The sequence below is a fragment of the Monodelphis domestica genome, chromosome 3, assembly GCF_027887165.1.
Source record: "Monodelphis domestica isolate mMonDom1 chromosome 3, mMonDom1.pri, whole genome shotgun sequence".
NCBI lineage: Eukaryota > Metazoa > Chordata > Mammalia > Didelphimorphia > Didelphidae > Monodelphis > Monodelphis domestica.
In genome coordinates this window covers 417,919,199-417,935,150 of record NC_077229.1, presented here as the reverse complement: position 1 = coordinate 417,935,150, position 15,952 = coordinate 417,919,199, and the positions used below count along the sequence as shown (strand labels likewise).

At 35.5% G+C, this 15,952-nt stretch overlaps 1 protein-coding gene across 8 annotated transcripts in view; it reads right to left on the bottom strand.

Moving 5' to 3' along the window:
- Positions 1–1,022: 1,022 nt before the first annotated feature.
- Positions 1,023–15,952, bottom strand: part of ARK2N (arkadia (RNF111) N-terminal like PKA signaling regulator 2N) — a 98,256-nt gene continuing 83,326 nt past the window's right edge. For 5 of the 8 annotated variants that reach the window (XM_007486629.3, XM_007486626.3, XM_007486625.3 and 2 more), the window contains 2 exons: positions 11,938–12,064; positions 1,023–5,008 (listed from right to left, as the gene is read on the bottom strand). In XM_007486629.3, the coding sequence (XP_007486691.1) occupies positions 4,819–5,008; positions 11,938–12,064 (317 nt within the window). In that variant the 3' untranslated portion in view covers positions 1,023–4,818. Of the gene's footprint in view, positions 5,009–8,840; positions 8,902–11,935; positions 12,065–15,952 lie in introns of those variants that run through there. The other 3 variants (XR_463920.3, XR_008917831.1, XM_056824388.1) reach the window with 2 other exon arrangements.

Below are 15,952 nucleotides of genomic sequence, written 5' to 3'. Positions count from 1 at the left end.
ATCAAAACAACTCTGAGGTATCACCTCACTCCCAGCAGATTGGCTAACATGACAGCAAAGGAAAGTAATGAATGCTGGAGGGGATGTGGCAAAGTGGGGACATTAATTCATTGCTGGTGGAGTTGTGAATTGATCCAACCATTCTGGAGGGCAATTTGGAACTATGTCCAAAGGGCGATAAAAGACTGCCTGCTCTTTGATCCAGCCATAGCACTGCTGGGTTTGTACCCTAAAGAGATAATAAGGAAAAAGACTTGTACAACAATATTCATAGCTGTGCTCTTTGTGGTGGCCAAAAATTGGAAAATGAGGGGATGCCCTTCAATTGGGGATGGCTGAATAAATTGTGGTATCTGTTGGTGATGGAATGTGCTCAAAGGAAAAATAAAGTGGAGGAATTCCACGGAGACTGGAACAACCTCCAGGAATTGATGCAAAGCGAGAGGAGCAGAACCAGGAGAACATTGTACACAGAAATTGATACACTGTGCTACAATCGAAGGTGATGGACTTCTCCATTAGTGGCAGTGCAGTGATCCTGAACAACCTGGAGGGATCTACAAGAAAGAACACTATCCACAAGCAAAGGAAAAACTGTGGGAGTAGAAACACAGAAGAAAAACAACTGCTTGATTACATGGGTTGATGGGGATATGATTGGGGATGTAGACTCCAAATGATCTACAAACAACACCATGGAAATTGGTTTTGATCAAGGACACATGTAAAACCCAGTGGAACTGCATTTCAGTTACGGGAAGGGTGGGGTGAGGGGAGGGAGGGAAAGAATATGATTCTTGTAGCCAAGGGAAAATGTTCTAAATTGACTAATTAAATACAATTTTTTAAAAAGTAGAGGACCAATCCTTTCCCCCAGAACCTCTCCATGGAACCCAAAAAGTAGCATTCTAAGACAGTAATCTAGTTGACAGTGTGGGCACTTTAGGAGAGTAAGGAATAACATGACAAATAAAAGCCTCCTGTGATGTATCTTGGGAGAAAAAAAACACCTCAGACAAATATTATTGTTTAAATACACTCTATTTTATTTTGTCTTAAAATAGTTTAACCTTTATGCTACAGACTTATTTCAAAAAACAGAAGGTCTTATCTTGCACCAAAAAATATATATATAACACTCTGTTTTATTATTTTTTTCTCAAAGACCATTAAATACTAGATGGAAACAAGAACTAAATAATGAATATAAAGAAGAACCAAATTTTTTTTTAAACTAAGTTGCACATTTTAAAACATTAATTCTAAGCAATGATTTGTCTTCACTGCATCAAGTTCCAAGTTCAAACTCCAGCAACAGTAGATCTGTTAAACCACCAAGTGCATTGGTTCCTAGCCACACAATGGCTAACATTTCACTTTCCTGGTGAGAGGAGCAAAAAAAAGGGCTTCACTGCCCTTTGCTCTCTTTAAAATATAAAACAAAAACAAACATAATAACATTTCCTAACTATCCAGTGATTGTGGGCATGTTTTTTTTTTTAAAGATCACTACCCTTTAAAATTTGTTAAAAGAATAAGAAATATGTAGTGTTTTAAATAAAATGGAAAACAAACCCAACAGCATGAGACTAAAATACGTGATTATTTTAAACTATAAACAGTGCACAATCTGAGGAAGTTTGGTTGGGGTGCAGTTTTTATATATACATGGAAGTCACATCATATACATACTGGAAAACAGGAATTTAGGGGATCTGCTTATTTATTTATTTTTAACGGTAAAGACTAAACTATGTCCTCAGTTCCCTCAGACACCTCATGAGATAGGAAAAAGTAGGTAACTAACATTTTTTTTTCCTCTCAGTTACCTTCAGAACTAACTTGCTAAAAAAAAAAAAAGATGCACATTACTAAATTAGCAAATCAGGAAAAGATTTGTATTCACAATTGGTACAATGATACCAGCACTGTGGGATGCTCAACTGCAAAGAAAAAGGGGTCCATTTGATTTGGCCCCTTTAAATAAAATAAAAAAACAAAAGCAAAAAACAAAATAGCAGATACCAAAACGCAGCAACTATATCTTATAGGGCATGATCATACAATACATAGGTCATTGGTTCAAATTTTATTCTTTTAAGTTGGGATATAAACCAATCTATGGCCCAGCTCTACCATTTAGCACAAAGGTAACTCTGAATAGGGCACAGACTCTATGAGTTATTGCTTTGGGGAATTTTTGCTATTCTTTATGCCACCAAATGAAAACTTTATACAGATATAATCCCTTAAGAGGGCAGTCCAAGGATCATCTAAACTGCTTTCTCACCATGAAATTTTGTAAAATCAGTACATTGTTTAAAAGCACATTTCCAGTCTGCAGGGTCTAGCAATGAAACAACTAGTGCCCAGAGTCTCTGAGGAACCAGTATGTAAAAAGATGGGCTCCAAACACAGTAAAAGAGAGTATGTTCATGACATTACCTTTTCTCTCCTCTATTTAGTTCCTGGATCTCTATCTACACTACCATTTTGGAGAATATTGGAAAATTTAGTTGTTTGGGATGCCTAAAGAGGGATGGGTGATAAGAATTGAAAGGTATTACTTATCAGGAGGATAAAAGAAGTATAAAGAGCTTAGGGAAGGCTCAACTCTTCTTTTCCTACCAACAACGCAAAAAAAAAATTTGCAAATAAGCCCCCCACAAAGAAAGAATTCATCGGAGGAGTATATACAATGTAGAGAATTTGCTATAAATGGATCAAAAATGTGTTGTTTCTATGTCCCTAATGGGCCACAGAAATAACTTTATTTAACAGAACTTTCCCTGCATTAGTATTTATTTTGAAGGAGTTTCACAGGTATCTGTGGAGAAAATGTCTAAATAAATTTCAAGTGATATAGCATGACTGGCCCTATACTCTTCAAGTTGGTTTCCTTGAAAAACACAGATCAAGAGTTGTGAATTCAACTTGGCAAAGTACTCTAAGCTAAGTAAATAATGGCTTGTAATAGTACATAGTATTTAATAAAATAATGCCAAAATTAAATATGAACAGTCTGAGGACGTTAATAACAGTCAGATTTGAAAATGTTTCTGTTTCAGTCTCACTTTGGGTCTTTGGTTTTGCCAAGAGGCCCATACACAGGATGGAATTAAGATTCAGAAACTGGAATTGTTATCTCAAAAGCCTGAATCTGAACAACTGATGGAAAACAAAAGCAAACTACTGACGAAAGCATATGTGACCAAAAACACATCCCTGTAGGAAGAAGAGGGCATAAAGAGCCCAAAGTAGTTGAAAGGGTTTACTAAGTTTACTAACTATACTTTAGGAAAAAGGGAGTATTTGAAATGTTAGACAAAGGGTCAGGCAGACTATTCTGACTGTGCAGTTCTCATGCATGCTTTTATGATAAACAGCAGCCACTGATGCATAAAGGGCTACATGTAAAGGAGCTTACCAACATATAAATTACCAGAAAACCAGAAAGAAAAGCTTAGGAAAAAAAACACAAAAGGTGAGGAGATCCTGAAAGCAATATTACTTTACCCCACCTCTGTAAATAGTGTCCTAGTCAAAGCTATTGCTTTCAAGAGACAGGAAGAACATTAAGTGAAATAAATCCCAGATACCAAGGTAGCTAAAATGCCACAAAAACCTAAACTTTGGCATTTCCTGAATTTTCCCTATTTTTAAAAATTATGCAAAATCTAGAATGTTGCATCATGTGCTTCTTATGGCATATATGTATATATATATATCTATGTATATTTTTTAAAGGTAGGAAGGAGAAGATACCTAAGCAGAACATTAGTTCGGCATCAGTTTATACAATTAGCATTTATTGGCTATGCCCTACATGGAGAGACTTGCTATGAAAGAAGGCACTTAACACTCTTGCCAAATGCCATGCAAGCTTATGAGTTCCTATAGCCTCCAAACTTTGGCCTCTCTCTCTGTTTCAGGCCCATATAACAGGTTCCCAGTTTCATCTTTCTACATTTTCCAGTTATATTTGAGCAGACTAGAAAAAAAAAAGAAAAAGAAAAGCCAATGGAATCAGAATGGAGATTTTTTTCCCCATTGATACCAATCCTCCTCAGACTACCTAGAAAGTAATATCCTGGAAGTAGCTACAAGTCAAGAAATTCTCATTTTTCAGAGTTAAAAGTTATTGCAAACAAGGAATCAACAGAAGTCAACTTAACAGCATTTGTGATCACATCAGAGCAAAGTCATTCAAGTTGTGGCAAGTCACCAGTCAAAAAAGTAGTCAGGAAAAAGGGCAGAAGACGAAGTTAAGAGAGAAACAGTAATGCTCCTGAATTCTGCTTAAAAGGACAAGCTGTTAACACACATGTCCTACTGAGTGCCAATAATAGAACCTGACTAAGAAATGTGCAAATGCCCGAGGGCAAGAGGGCCAGTGGGAAGGAAAGGGAAGAGCTAACCCTGTATGTTATAATTTCACTCACAGAGAGAAATACAAGGTTCCAAAACCCCAGTTAAAATTCACCTTGAAATTAAACTAATATTCTATCAGGAGTGAGGAAGGCAGAGCTGGAGAGTATTTCCTCTGATTAATATCCACTGCATATAACTGCAGTTTTTTTCCCCAATAAAATTCATCAGTATCTCTCATCTTCCTAATGAAGGAGGGAAAGCTTCCTTCATTTTCTTATGATTTTTTAGAGATAAAACCTCGTTTGTTTTTTAAAGGGGTAATTCTCCACAAGTTTCAATTCCACAAATGCCAAGAGCAAGGCTTCTGAAGTTGAAGCAATGACAATGAACTTCTGTGCCAAAGAGAAAAGGAAGGGTACAGTGGGGAAGAAACACAGTGACATTGTATTACAGTAGGTATTTGCGTCTGCTATCTTCATCCAAGGTAAGATCAACTACTTCCGAGGGTGAAGACCAATTCTGCTGGGGAGTCACGGATGTCCATGATTGTGTTTGCCGGCTGCTAAAATACTGTAAGCCTGAGCCATCCTTCCATGAAGACACACTCTGAATCACACCACCTCTAGGATGTACACACCTACAGAAAAAATAACAAAAGCAAAGTTAATTCTGCTGATGTTTTTTTCCAAATAATGAAATGTAAAACAAGGTAAAATCAGTTGTATTGGCTGGTGCCTTTACTACTACGACAAGCCTGATATATATACTCATGTAATCCAAAACACACCATGTATGTATGTAACAGATATAGCTTAACATGGAAAGGCCAAGGATCACAACACTGGACAAAAAATATAAATATACATGTATATATAAAACTTCTTAACTGTCATGGGTCTCTCACTGACCAACTATGGGTATATGCCATATAATTTCTTTTTTTTTTTTAAACCCTTACCTTCTGTCTTGGAGTCAATACTGTATATTGGCTCCAAGGCAGAAGAGTGGTAAGGGCTAGGCAATGGGGGTCAAGTGACTTGCCCAGGGTCACACAGCTGGGAAGTGTCTGAGGCCAAATTTGAACCCAGGACCTCCCATCTCCAAGTCTGACTCTCAATCCACTGAGCCACCCAGCTGCCCCCTGCCATATAATTTCTGATGAAGCCCATTCTCTTCCACTACTGAGGGGGATCTGGCAAAGAAATGACAGTCCTGTCCCCTTCCCATTCCAGAGGTGACTTCTTTTTTTTGGTTTTTGTTTTAAATACAATTTGAGATTCTTGAGCGAAAAGATACATTAGGCAAATGTCATGCTAAGGGGAAAATATTAAAACCATAAGAAAATTAGGACCTAATATTAACTCAGCTTTATAATCAAACAGTGTCAGAGCAACAGAGAATGCATGCTCACCAATAATAACCATAATGATGATGATGATGATGATAAGAATAATATTAAGTACAATATCCATTTTGGTAATATGATTTAAAAGAAAGTAACTGCCATAATATGACACAGATTAGATTTCCGTAATTCATTTGTTCAAAGAGGATTCCCAAGTACTGGAGTTTGCTTATGGGCCAATTCCTAGTCCTTAAAAAGCAAAGAATAAACATGGCACCTTTCTGCTCTTATCACAGCCCATAATCTCTGGGGAGGGAGCAGAATCAGCAGAGCCCTGATCTAGGAAACTCAAACTCTCAGAGGTTCAGGTTAGTGGGGCAGAATTGTCCATCTGAGAAATTCCTTCAAGGGCTATTAGGGAAGAAAAGAATCATGAACAGCTTGGATTTCACATTCCTTGAAAGGCTCTGTAAGTTTCCCAGGATGAAATATTGAGTCAGATATGAAGACGGCAGCTGGTGGGATGTGATCACTACCACTTGTGTCCTTCTATCTTAAGTACTAACCATCCCTAATTAAACTTAAATGAGATCTAACAGGTGCCCTGACTAATGTCCCTGGTTCCCAAAGCAGGGCTCAAAAGATGCTTAGATGTCTAAATACAAAGAGTGGTGCTGGGGTTCTTAAAACTACCAGCCCAACCTAGTTCAGCAGAGCACTAGGTTAGTATTGATGACCAGGGATCAATGCCAGAATTGCCTCTGTGAGTGGATATTCTTTGGCCTGAATACAGGAACTTTAAGTCCCTGAAACAGGACTCCTGTTCCTTTTGGAGAATTAGCCTGAAAACTATTTCTATGCCAAATGGGTTACTGAGAAACAATTCCTCCCAGCCAGTGATAGCATCATTTAAAGTTGTTGCCAAGATATTATTAGCTTAATGTCTTCTCTGAAATAATGATTTAATTATGAACCTGGGAATACCTATATTTTTAAAGCTAATTTCTGATATACTAATACTAGAATCCAAGAAAATGAGGATCATAACATCAAATAAATCAGCTCAGATTTAGTACTCCCAGTCTGACTGGCTAAGTCCCAAAAGAGTTTTAGTCTAAGAATCTTAAAACCATATCCCAATCTAATGGTAGCAAAAAAAGAGCTGAATAAGGAAAGGGCAAGGAAACAGTACAGAGCTCAACAATGGACAAATGAAAATGGACAAGTGAAAATAAAGGCAGCTGTAAAGGAGAAACATATACTAGAAAACTGAAGGAAATCAAAGAAATAATAAAGTAGTTCTCCCCTAAGGTCTCACACAAATATTACCTATTACTGGGATGACTGAATCCATAAGAGACAACTAAAAGTTATAGAAAACTGAAGAATCCACAGAAAAAGACTGTAAGGGAGATAAATGCTATAAAATGTCCGGTCTAATGGTTATAATTTTGAGGGAATCTTAACATAAAAAGAAAATTTTCATATCCTTTTGTGATATGAACCACAGAGGTCAAAAGGGACAAATGAGCTAACTGAGCTGGACCAAATCAAAGATTACTTCCTCCCACCTGCCACAAGAAATGCATGGTGTCCCAAAAAGTCTGAGTGCTACTTTGAGTTTTAATAATTCAAAACTGCACTAAAATTTTAGGATCATTCTGAATTTTCATTTTTGTGTAATGAGATGAGAGGGTGAGAAAGAAGCACAATGCAATCAAATTGTTCCACATTGATTTATTAGTTCACTTGCCAAAAAACCAGAAAACTTTCTTTAAAACCTTTTCCCTTTTTTAGAGACATGATCAACTTCATGTCCTTTATCCACTGTAATCAAATTTTTAAACAAGAAGTTTCACAATGTTAAAAAGAAGAAAATGCAGAACATGGGCTTAGATTAGCCAACTTATTTGTAGGAGATAATACCTTTAAAATGAAATATTTATGGGTTCTCTATATTATTTTGGGGGTGACAATCTCATTTACTTTCCCTGATAGAACATCACGTGATTGCTTGCTATTTTGTGGCAGTATTTCTGGCCAAGGTCTTTGTCTCCAAGACTTCCAATTTGCCATCTTTGATTTTCAATGTTTACTGTTAATAGTTAGTTGTCTTAGCTTTTAGAGGAAGCCTGCAGCAATATTCAAAAGTTTTCCCATCTTCCATCAATTATTTGGTTAAGGATCTAAGTCATCATTAGTGTCAATGAGCAAAGGTGCAAAATGTCTCAGAGTAGAGGCCTACCCCAATGGAAAGCTACACAAAAGAATGTGGGGAAATGCACTGGTAGGGTTTAAGGAAGATGGGAAGTTTGGGATATCCCTAACATGGCTCAGTGAGATGAAACTATTTTCAGCCTCAACAGATTTCTTCAGCAATCATCCTGTTACTCATACTGATGAAAAAACAGAAGTAAGGCACTTTATATCCTGGGACCAGAAACTCATTTATTTGGTCAAAACAGGTGACCAGACAAAGCACAGAGCCCTATAAGGCTGAATAAGTTCAGGGCAACACCTCAGAGAGATGATAATGCTCCCATTCAATTGAAAGAGAACTCTTTCATTGCACCTTGATAACCTAAAAGATAATATCCCACACTGAAAACAAGTTATCCACAAAACACCATATGGAAATGATGATGTTCAGATAAAGAAAAAGAAATTCAATGCATCAACCATCAATACAAAGCAGCCATCAGCAAAGTTTCATTCAACTATTAGCTCAGAAAAGCATGCTTTCTAGTCTAGGACTACATAAGGGAAATGGGGAATCTAAGTGAACACATCAAAATTGCAAATAAAGGAGCAGGGAAAGAGTTTAACATGCAAGGTAAAGAAACTATTATATCAAAAAAAAAAAAGGCACATACAATCAAAAAGACTCAATTCAAATATCAAAACACTTCCCGGGAGGAAATATGGCACCAAGCCCCCACAACCTCCCAAAAAACAACCACTCAAGGACAGTGCCTGAGTTTCATAAACCTTCAAAACTTCAGTAACAATGTGTAACACAGATAGGAAAGTACAATGAGAACATCGGACAACTAAATCCAAACAAACATCTGACTGGGCATGCACATCAAACTAGAACAAAAAGATGTGGATCAAAACCTAAAACCTTTTTCCATGCGATAACCCTGCCAGAAGCCCATCAATACTTCATAACTGCAACCCTAGACCTGCAAGAGAAATAAATTCCAGATAAGATACAAGCAACCAAAAGGTGGAATTCTGATGCAACCAAAAAGAAAGCCTCCCCATCCACTTTAAAGTCCTTCAGTCTTCATGGTTAATATGAAGAACACTGAAAAGGAAGCAGTTCAGGAACCATGGGAGGCTTAAAGAAGAGGTCAACAAAGTCATCCTCAAAGTCCAAAGGGCAGTACAAGATGTCCACATGTATGTGCATGGGTCAGGTAAAAATACCTCAGTTGAATTTAAATGAAAAATCTATATTTCTGAACTCTAAAATGCCATACTGTTTTGAGTAGATTAGCCATCTATAGAAAGAATAAAATATCTCCAGCAAATAAACACACAGAACAGAACCAAAGAATCATTCCTTATATTCCAGGGTTTAAGAGAATAGAAGAAAATGTCCCCTGACAAAAGAATTGCAAGATACATTGGCATTTTATTAGATCATTTGGTTTTATACAAAACCGAGACCACGTGTCTTTCTGCAGTGTACTTATAATCTAGGTAAATAAGAGAGGACAAAAATCACAGAAATTACCAGAAAAAAAAGGAAACAAAGAAAACAATGGACTTGTCTCTAGTTTCCACGATTTTATAGAATTGTTGTGAATTTTTTCAGTTCTTCCTGAGAGCTCTGACCAGAAGGAAAATAAAGGCCTTATGATGTAAGGTAGATTAGAGAAGCAAAAGAAAGGCAGAGAGGTAGCTAGATGATTTAGACTTTTGGCCACAGGAAAATGTGGAGAAAGAAGCAGACACTTAGACAGACATGTGAAAATGAAGTGCCTAGCTAAGGAGAAAGGAAAGAAATGGAGATCTGGGAAGGAGTAAAAGTAAGAATAGAATGTGTAGGACTTTTATTGGGAATTGAATAAATTAAAATTTGAAGTATTAGCCAAGAAGAAACCAATGAGGGATATATGTGCTGATAATTTAATTTATGGTAGTTTTGTCTATGCCATTCTGGATGATAGGAAGGACAAAGGAAATGGGAAGATCAAAATTTAAAAAAAAACACTGAAATTTAAGATGGAAAGGCCCAACAAGCCTTGACATGGGCTTGAAAGTAATATTTTTAAATACAGAAAAAATTTACAAGGAATTTTTATTAAAGAATCAAATATCATCAGTTTAATAACTAAGAAGACATGGAAGATTAATATCAAAGAAACTGATAGCAAAGAGTGAGATGATGTGAAGAAAAATGAATAGTTCTAACTTCTCCCTAGTAAGGTCAAGTTAACAAGATGGAAATACTAAAAAAAAACTATTGGAAAGACAATAAAGGGAAAAGGTTGAATCTAATGGGGGGAGGGATGTAAATATGAACAAGAGAAACATGGAAGTTGAGTTGAAGAAAAGATGAGAAGACAATGGAGATATTTTAAGGGGCAAAATGGGAGAAACTAGTATAAAAGAAAAAAGAAGTGACTAAAATTCAAAGATATTTCTGACAGTAAACTGTACAATAGGATACAATGGAAAAGGTAACAGAATTTACAAGGAAAAAAAGAAAGAGTGGAGAAGGAAACAAAACTTAGGGAAGCTGAAGCAATGAATGAAAGAAGGATACAATGTGAAAAAATTAGTTAGGAAAAATAAAAGTGATAAAATAATATGTAGCATTAAAGAAGATTCATGATGTTTTCTGAAGAATTCAGTGTTGCCCACTAAGGGGAAGATGTGATGTCAAATCCTAAATGCTGAAATCAGAATTGTTAGCAGAATAAAACTCAGTGCAGCAAGGAACAGATTCTCTGGTAAGATCAGTTCCACACTAGCCGTCATTACAAACTTGTGTGAAAAAAATTTATCTCCACTAAATGGAGATGAAAAAGGATTTCCCCCCCTACTTTAAATTTATTTGAATCAATGAGAAGGTTCATTTTCTACTTTCTTCTGAACATCTCAAATCTCTGCAAGAGTTAAGTGGGTACAAGTAAAGGAAGGGAACAGGCATTCATTAAATGTCTACTATGTGCCAGGCACTGTGCTAAGTACTTAACAAATATTTCATGTGATCAAGTGAAAAGTAACAGAATATCAGGGTCTTTGAAGGCAGGGACAATTTCACTTCCTTCACCACAACTTCACTGCACAGCACCCAGCTAGCATCTGGCACAGAAATAGGCACTCATTAAATACCTGTTGCTTGATTTTGTCGGCATTGTCCCTTGATTCTATTTAAGAACCAAAGATTCCAAATCTGAAGAAAGACCATATTTAGCATTTTCTAGTCTCTCTCAAGGAGGAAAAAAAAAATTTTTAATTCAATGGCCTTAAGGGAGTTCTCTCTTAAACTTCCACTTTTTATGGCTATAAACCTAATGTTATAATAATAACTAATAACAGTGACTGTCATGAGGTAGACCAAATTGACTTTTGTTTTACATTATCTACTTTTTATAAACATATTTGAGAATTTAAGGGATTATTAATTAATTGTTAACTACCAGTATCATGCGATGTCAGTCTAAAAAATGGGATTAAGTGATAAAACAGTAATGAAAAAATGAAAAAAACTTATTGTGTTACTCCTCTTATAAAAGGCAAAAATTTGTAGTATTACCTACAGTCTCAACTTTAAGACTTGTCCCTTAAGTACTGAAAATAAAAGGCAGAGGAAACAGCAATAGTAACCAACATATATATATAGGGCATCCCAAATGTTACAGTTTTAAGCCAGTAAATCCTAAAAGAAGGATGATCTGTATTAGCCGATTTGTCAAAATGTGAAGCAATACTGTACTACAGTCCTGAATTTAGAAACTTCTACATACATAACCATAAAATTGTTCAAAAGGAAGAAGAATCTGACAGGCAACTCCCACTATTCATACCAACTATACCATTTGTCTAGTACTTTCCTTTATCTGTTTTTTTGAATTCTGCAGAGTGAAGGGTAGAAGGGGGAGGCTTAAGGTTAGGAAAGAGAAGTATTGGGTCACAGTTAGGAGGGTTTTGCCTTAGTGAAAATAAAAATCAAAATTTAAATGGCAAAACTATTATCGTCCTACCTTGCATGTTCCTGAACTCCCACAATTTCTACTTCACTGTCTGAAGAGGCGATATTAATCTCTTCATTGAGTTGTGCATTGCCAGAAGATGTTTTCTCACTTGCTAGGAATCCTGGATCCAAATGACCTAAGTGAAGAAAGAAAAGGCAAGTGCTATAATTTTACTTCTCACAAATACCAAAAATTTCTTGAATTAAAAACCAAGTTTTTAATACAATCTAAGTTACAAAATCAGTCACTCAATTAGAGTAAGATGCAGTGGTGCTGTTATTCATATAACATACTTTATGGTTTTTGAGGTTTGGTTTAGCTTTCTTTTAAAATATCTCTCAGGGCAAACGTACCTCTAAGTGGAAATTTACCAAGGCCAATGTTGGATTAATTCTTAAAAAGAAAAAACACTCTCTGGAAAATGTTAGTAGTGATAGGCAGAAATAATAATAATTAAAATTCATTAACAATGTCATACTAAAATGCTTTGTGAAAGTCAGATGATATTCACAAGTTTTCTAAAAGAATGAACCCTTAGTAACACAGAAACAAACTATCAAAGAAAGAAAATTTTCTCTGGTCCTTTATACATTTTCTATTAATAACTGTTCACATTTCCTTAGAGCTTATAAATTTATAAAGCACTTTCCTCAAATTCACTTCATAGGATCAGCAACATTATCTACAAAAACAGAGGCTCAGAAAAGTGATAAACTATAATTCCATGAGGACAGGAGCTATGTCTTATTTAAACTTTTTTATTTTCCCCAGTACAAGCAAAGTACTCTCACTAAATTGGCTTCTCTAAATTAAGGTGATGTACATACCAAGTTTAACATTACGGAGTTTAATTAAAGTTACAAATAGAAGGAAAATTTAAAAGTAATGGCCCCTCTTAACTCATCTATGAGCTTATAAGTTTATAATAATGTTTCCTTTTTTTAGCTTGATACCTACTAATCACAGTAGATGTAACTGAGCCAGCTGTTTAAAAAATCTAGCATAATTGAAATATGCTAAAATGTCCGTCCTAACTACAATAAGTACTTTTATGAAAACATGAGCAATTTATTTTTAAAAAATTCTTCAAAACAAAATTCTATCTAATTAAGGTAATCAGCCATGGTAAATGCTCAAAAGCTTCAATTTACTATACAAGTCAAGTAATGCTTTGTATCATAAAATTTCCCAAGGACAGATGTCTCTGCAACTTCATTTCCCTATGGAATTAAGAAATAGTACCAAAAGAGTGGAATCAATTCCTAGGTTACGTCTTTGCACTTAGGTTTTCTAATTTACCATATTTGACAATTGCCATCTGTTGCCTTTCTACCTTCCCAGAACCATAAAATCTGAAAGTTGGAAAGGATTTCAATAGTCATTTAGCCTGACCTAAGTAGAGAAAAGGAATTTCCATTAAAGCATACCCATCAAGTGGTCCAGTCTCTGCTTGAAGACTTCCAAGGAGGTGGAATCTACCACCTTTTGAGGCAGTCCATTCCAATTTTGGTCAAATGTTAGGAAATGTTTAAATTTGTCTCTTTGAAACACCTACCCAGATAACTAGGTGAAATTCCCTCCTCAACATGACAACCATTTAAATACTACAAGCTGGCAATCAAATTCTCCCTAAGTCTTCTCCTCTTTAGTCCAAACATGCCCAGCTTCTTCAATCTACATGGCTTCAATCAAGGCCGTTCACTATCCTGGTTGCCTTCCTCCAGAAACTACAGCTTATCAATGTCCTCCTAATTCTTTTTACAAAGAGAAAATGGCAACTTTTTGTTTAGTATCACTTTTTTTTTCCTCCAAATTTCACTGCTTCAAACCTTTGGGAATCTTTTCAAAAACTTTCTTCCTGAGGAAGTTAATGGAGATAGTAGGATTTTAGATCCGTATTTTAGATCTTTAGAACTGAGGCCAAAAAAGATTGAGGGGCTTGTCTACTACCACATAATTCATCAAGTTTTTTTTTTTTAAGCGGATACTTTTTTTTTTACAGTTATCACTGTCCTCTATAAAGTTCTACTTTACAACAAAGCAAACAAATCAACAAATTAAGCATGTCTGAAAATGTATGTCTCTTTCTGCACTTCCAGTTCACCACCTCTCTACCAAAAGGGAGGAACAATATTTCTAAGGCTTCCCAAACTTTCCCCATTGCATGAAGCCCTTTCCTGTGCTACATGATCCAGCCAAACTGATTTTTTTCTCTATTCTGCACATACATTTCAGCTCCCAGCCTTTACAGTGATTGTACTTCATCCCCAGAATGTACTCCCCTCCTCATCTTCATCTCTTAGTATTCTTTTCCATAATATGGCATTTCAAATTTCTACACAAAGTTTTTCATGGTCTCCCTAACTGACAGTATGCTCCTCCCTAAAATATCTTGTCCTTAATTACTGCTTCTATTTGCATTTGTTGTTTTTATATATTCTATATATAATCATACATATACTTATATTTCCCAGTAGAGTGTAAGTTTCTTAAGAGTAGGTGTAGTTTTATTATCCATATTAGTATTCCTAGTAGTTAACAGTGCCTGGTATAGTAAGTGCTCAATAAATGCTTTTTGATAGTTGATTTTTTGAAGTGCCTACTATGTATAAGAAACTGTGAAATAAAACTGATTCTTTAAAAACCAGGTCCCTGCCTTCAAGAAGCTTACAATCTAATATAGGAGTTATTAACTTTTTAAGTGTCATAGGCTCTACTGGTAGACTGGAAAAGCCTATGTATATCTCAAAATAATGTTTTTAAAGGCATAAAATAGATAGGCTTGTAAAGGAAACCAACAATATTAAAAGATAATCATTAAAATATTTTTAAAAAGTAAGTTTACAAACACACTATTTATGGGTCAAAATCATGTTCTATATAACTTTGTAAATAAAGGGGTAACTATACACCTCCATGAGTTTTTAAATATTTATTTTATTTATTACGATTAGTACATTAATACCATTAAAAAACAGGGAGGGAGGAAGAGGAGGAAGGAAAGGAAGGGAAGGAACAAAGGAAGGGAGGGAGGGAGAAAGAGAGGGGCCATATAAAATATCATGAGATATAAAACAGATTCAAATTATTCATTTTATCAATGGGACCTCGGACTTCCAAACTGTTAACAAAACACAAAGGAAAGTAAATTTTTTAAACTCTTACCTTCTGTCTTAGAATCAATACTAAGTATCAATTTTAATATAGAAGAATGATGAGGGCTAGGCAATGGAGGTTAAGTGACTTGCCCAGGGTCACATGGCTATGAAGTGTTTGAAGAGAACCCAGGATCTCCTATTTCCAGGCCTAACACTATCCACTGAGCCACCCAGCGGCCCCTGAAACTCTAAATATTAATGTTATGATCTCAAAGGGTTAAGATTGGTACTACAGATTCCATGAATATTATAGCTTCACTAAGAAAAGTATTTACTATTAACAGGCTCCCAAAATTCACATTGCCTACTATTTCCTGGGAAGCAAAGGAGTAGCTTCCAGAAAAATCACTTAGGTACAACTCTGAAAAAACAACAGATAGCTTATAACAAACATATATCACTTGGCAATTCTTTCTCCTGGATTTTTCTTGCAAAAGAAAAAAGAGGGAAAGAATCTGACAGTTCTCAGTGCTGCTTTTACTCCCAGATCCAGTCATATAAGAAATCAGTCATGAAACTTCCTGTTTGGTGGGATAATTTGGGGAACATGTTGATGATCCTGTTAAACATGGTCTCTATCTATTATTTACATTTTAAATAGCTTGAAAATTTAATTTTAGCAATAGTGGTAAACCCAGGTCAAACATAAAAGACTACATTTTGTTTTTTTTTTTGGGGGGGGGGGTATCTAATATGCCATACTAACTTATCTGTAATCGTGACTTTATAATGACATTTGAAAAATATCATATTCTTTAACATGTTTATAACCCCTACATTCATCCAGCATATATGCAGTAATCAGTAAGTGCAAACTTTACCCTAACATAGCCAGTAATTCAATTCACCAAAATTGTTTTTATCTA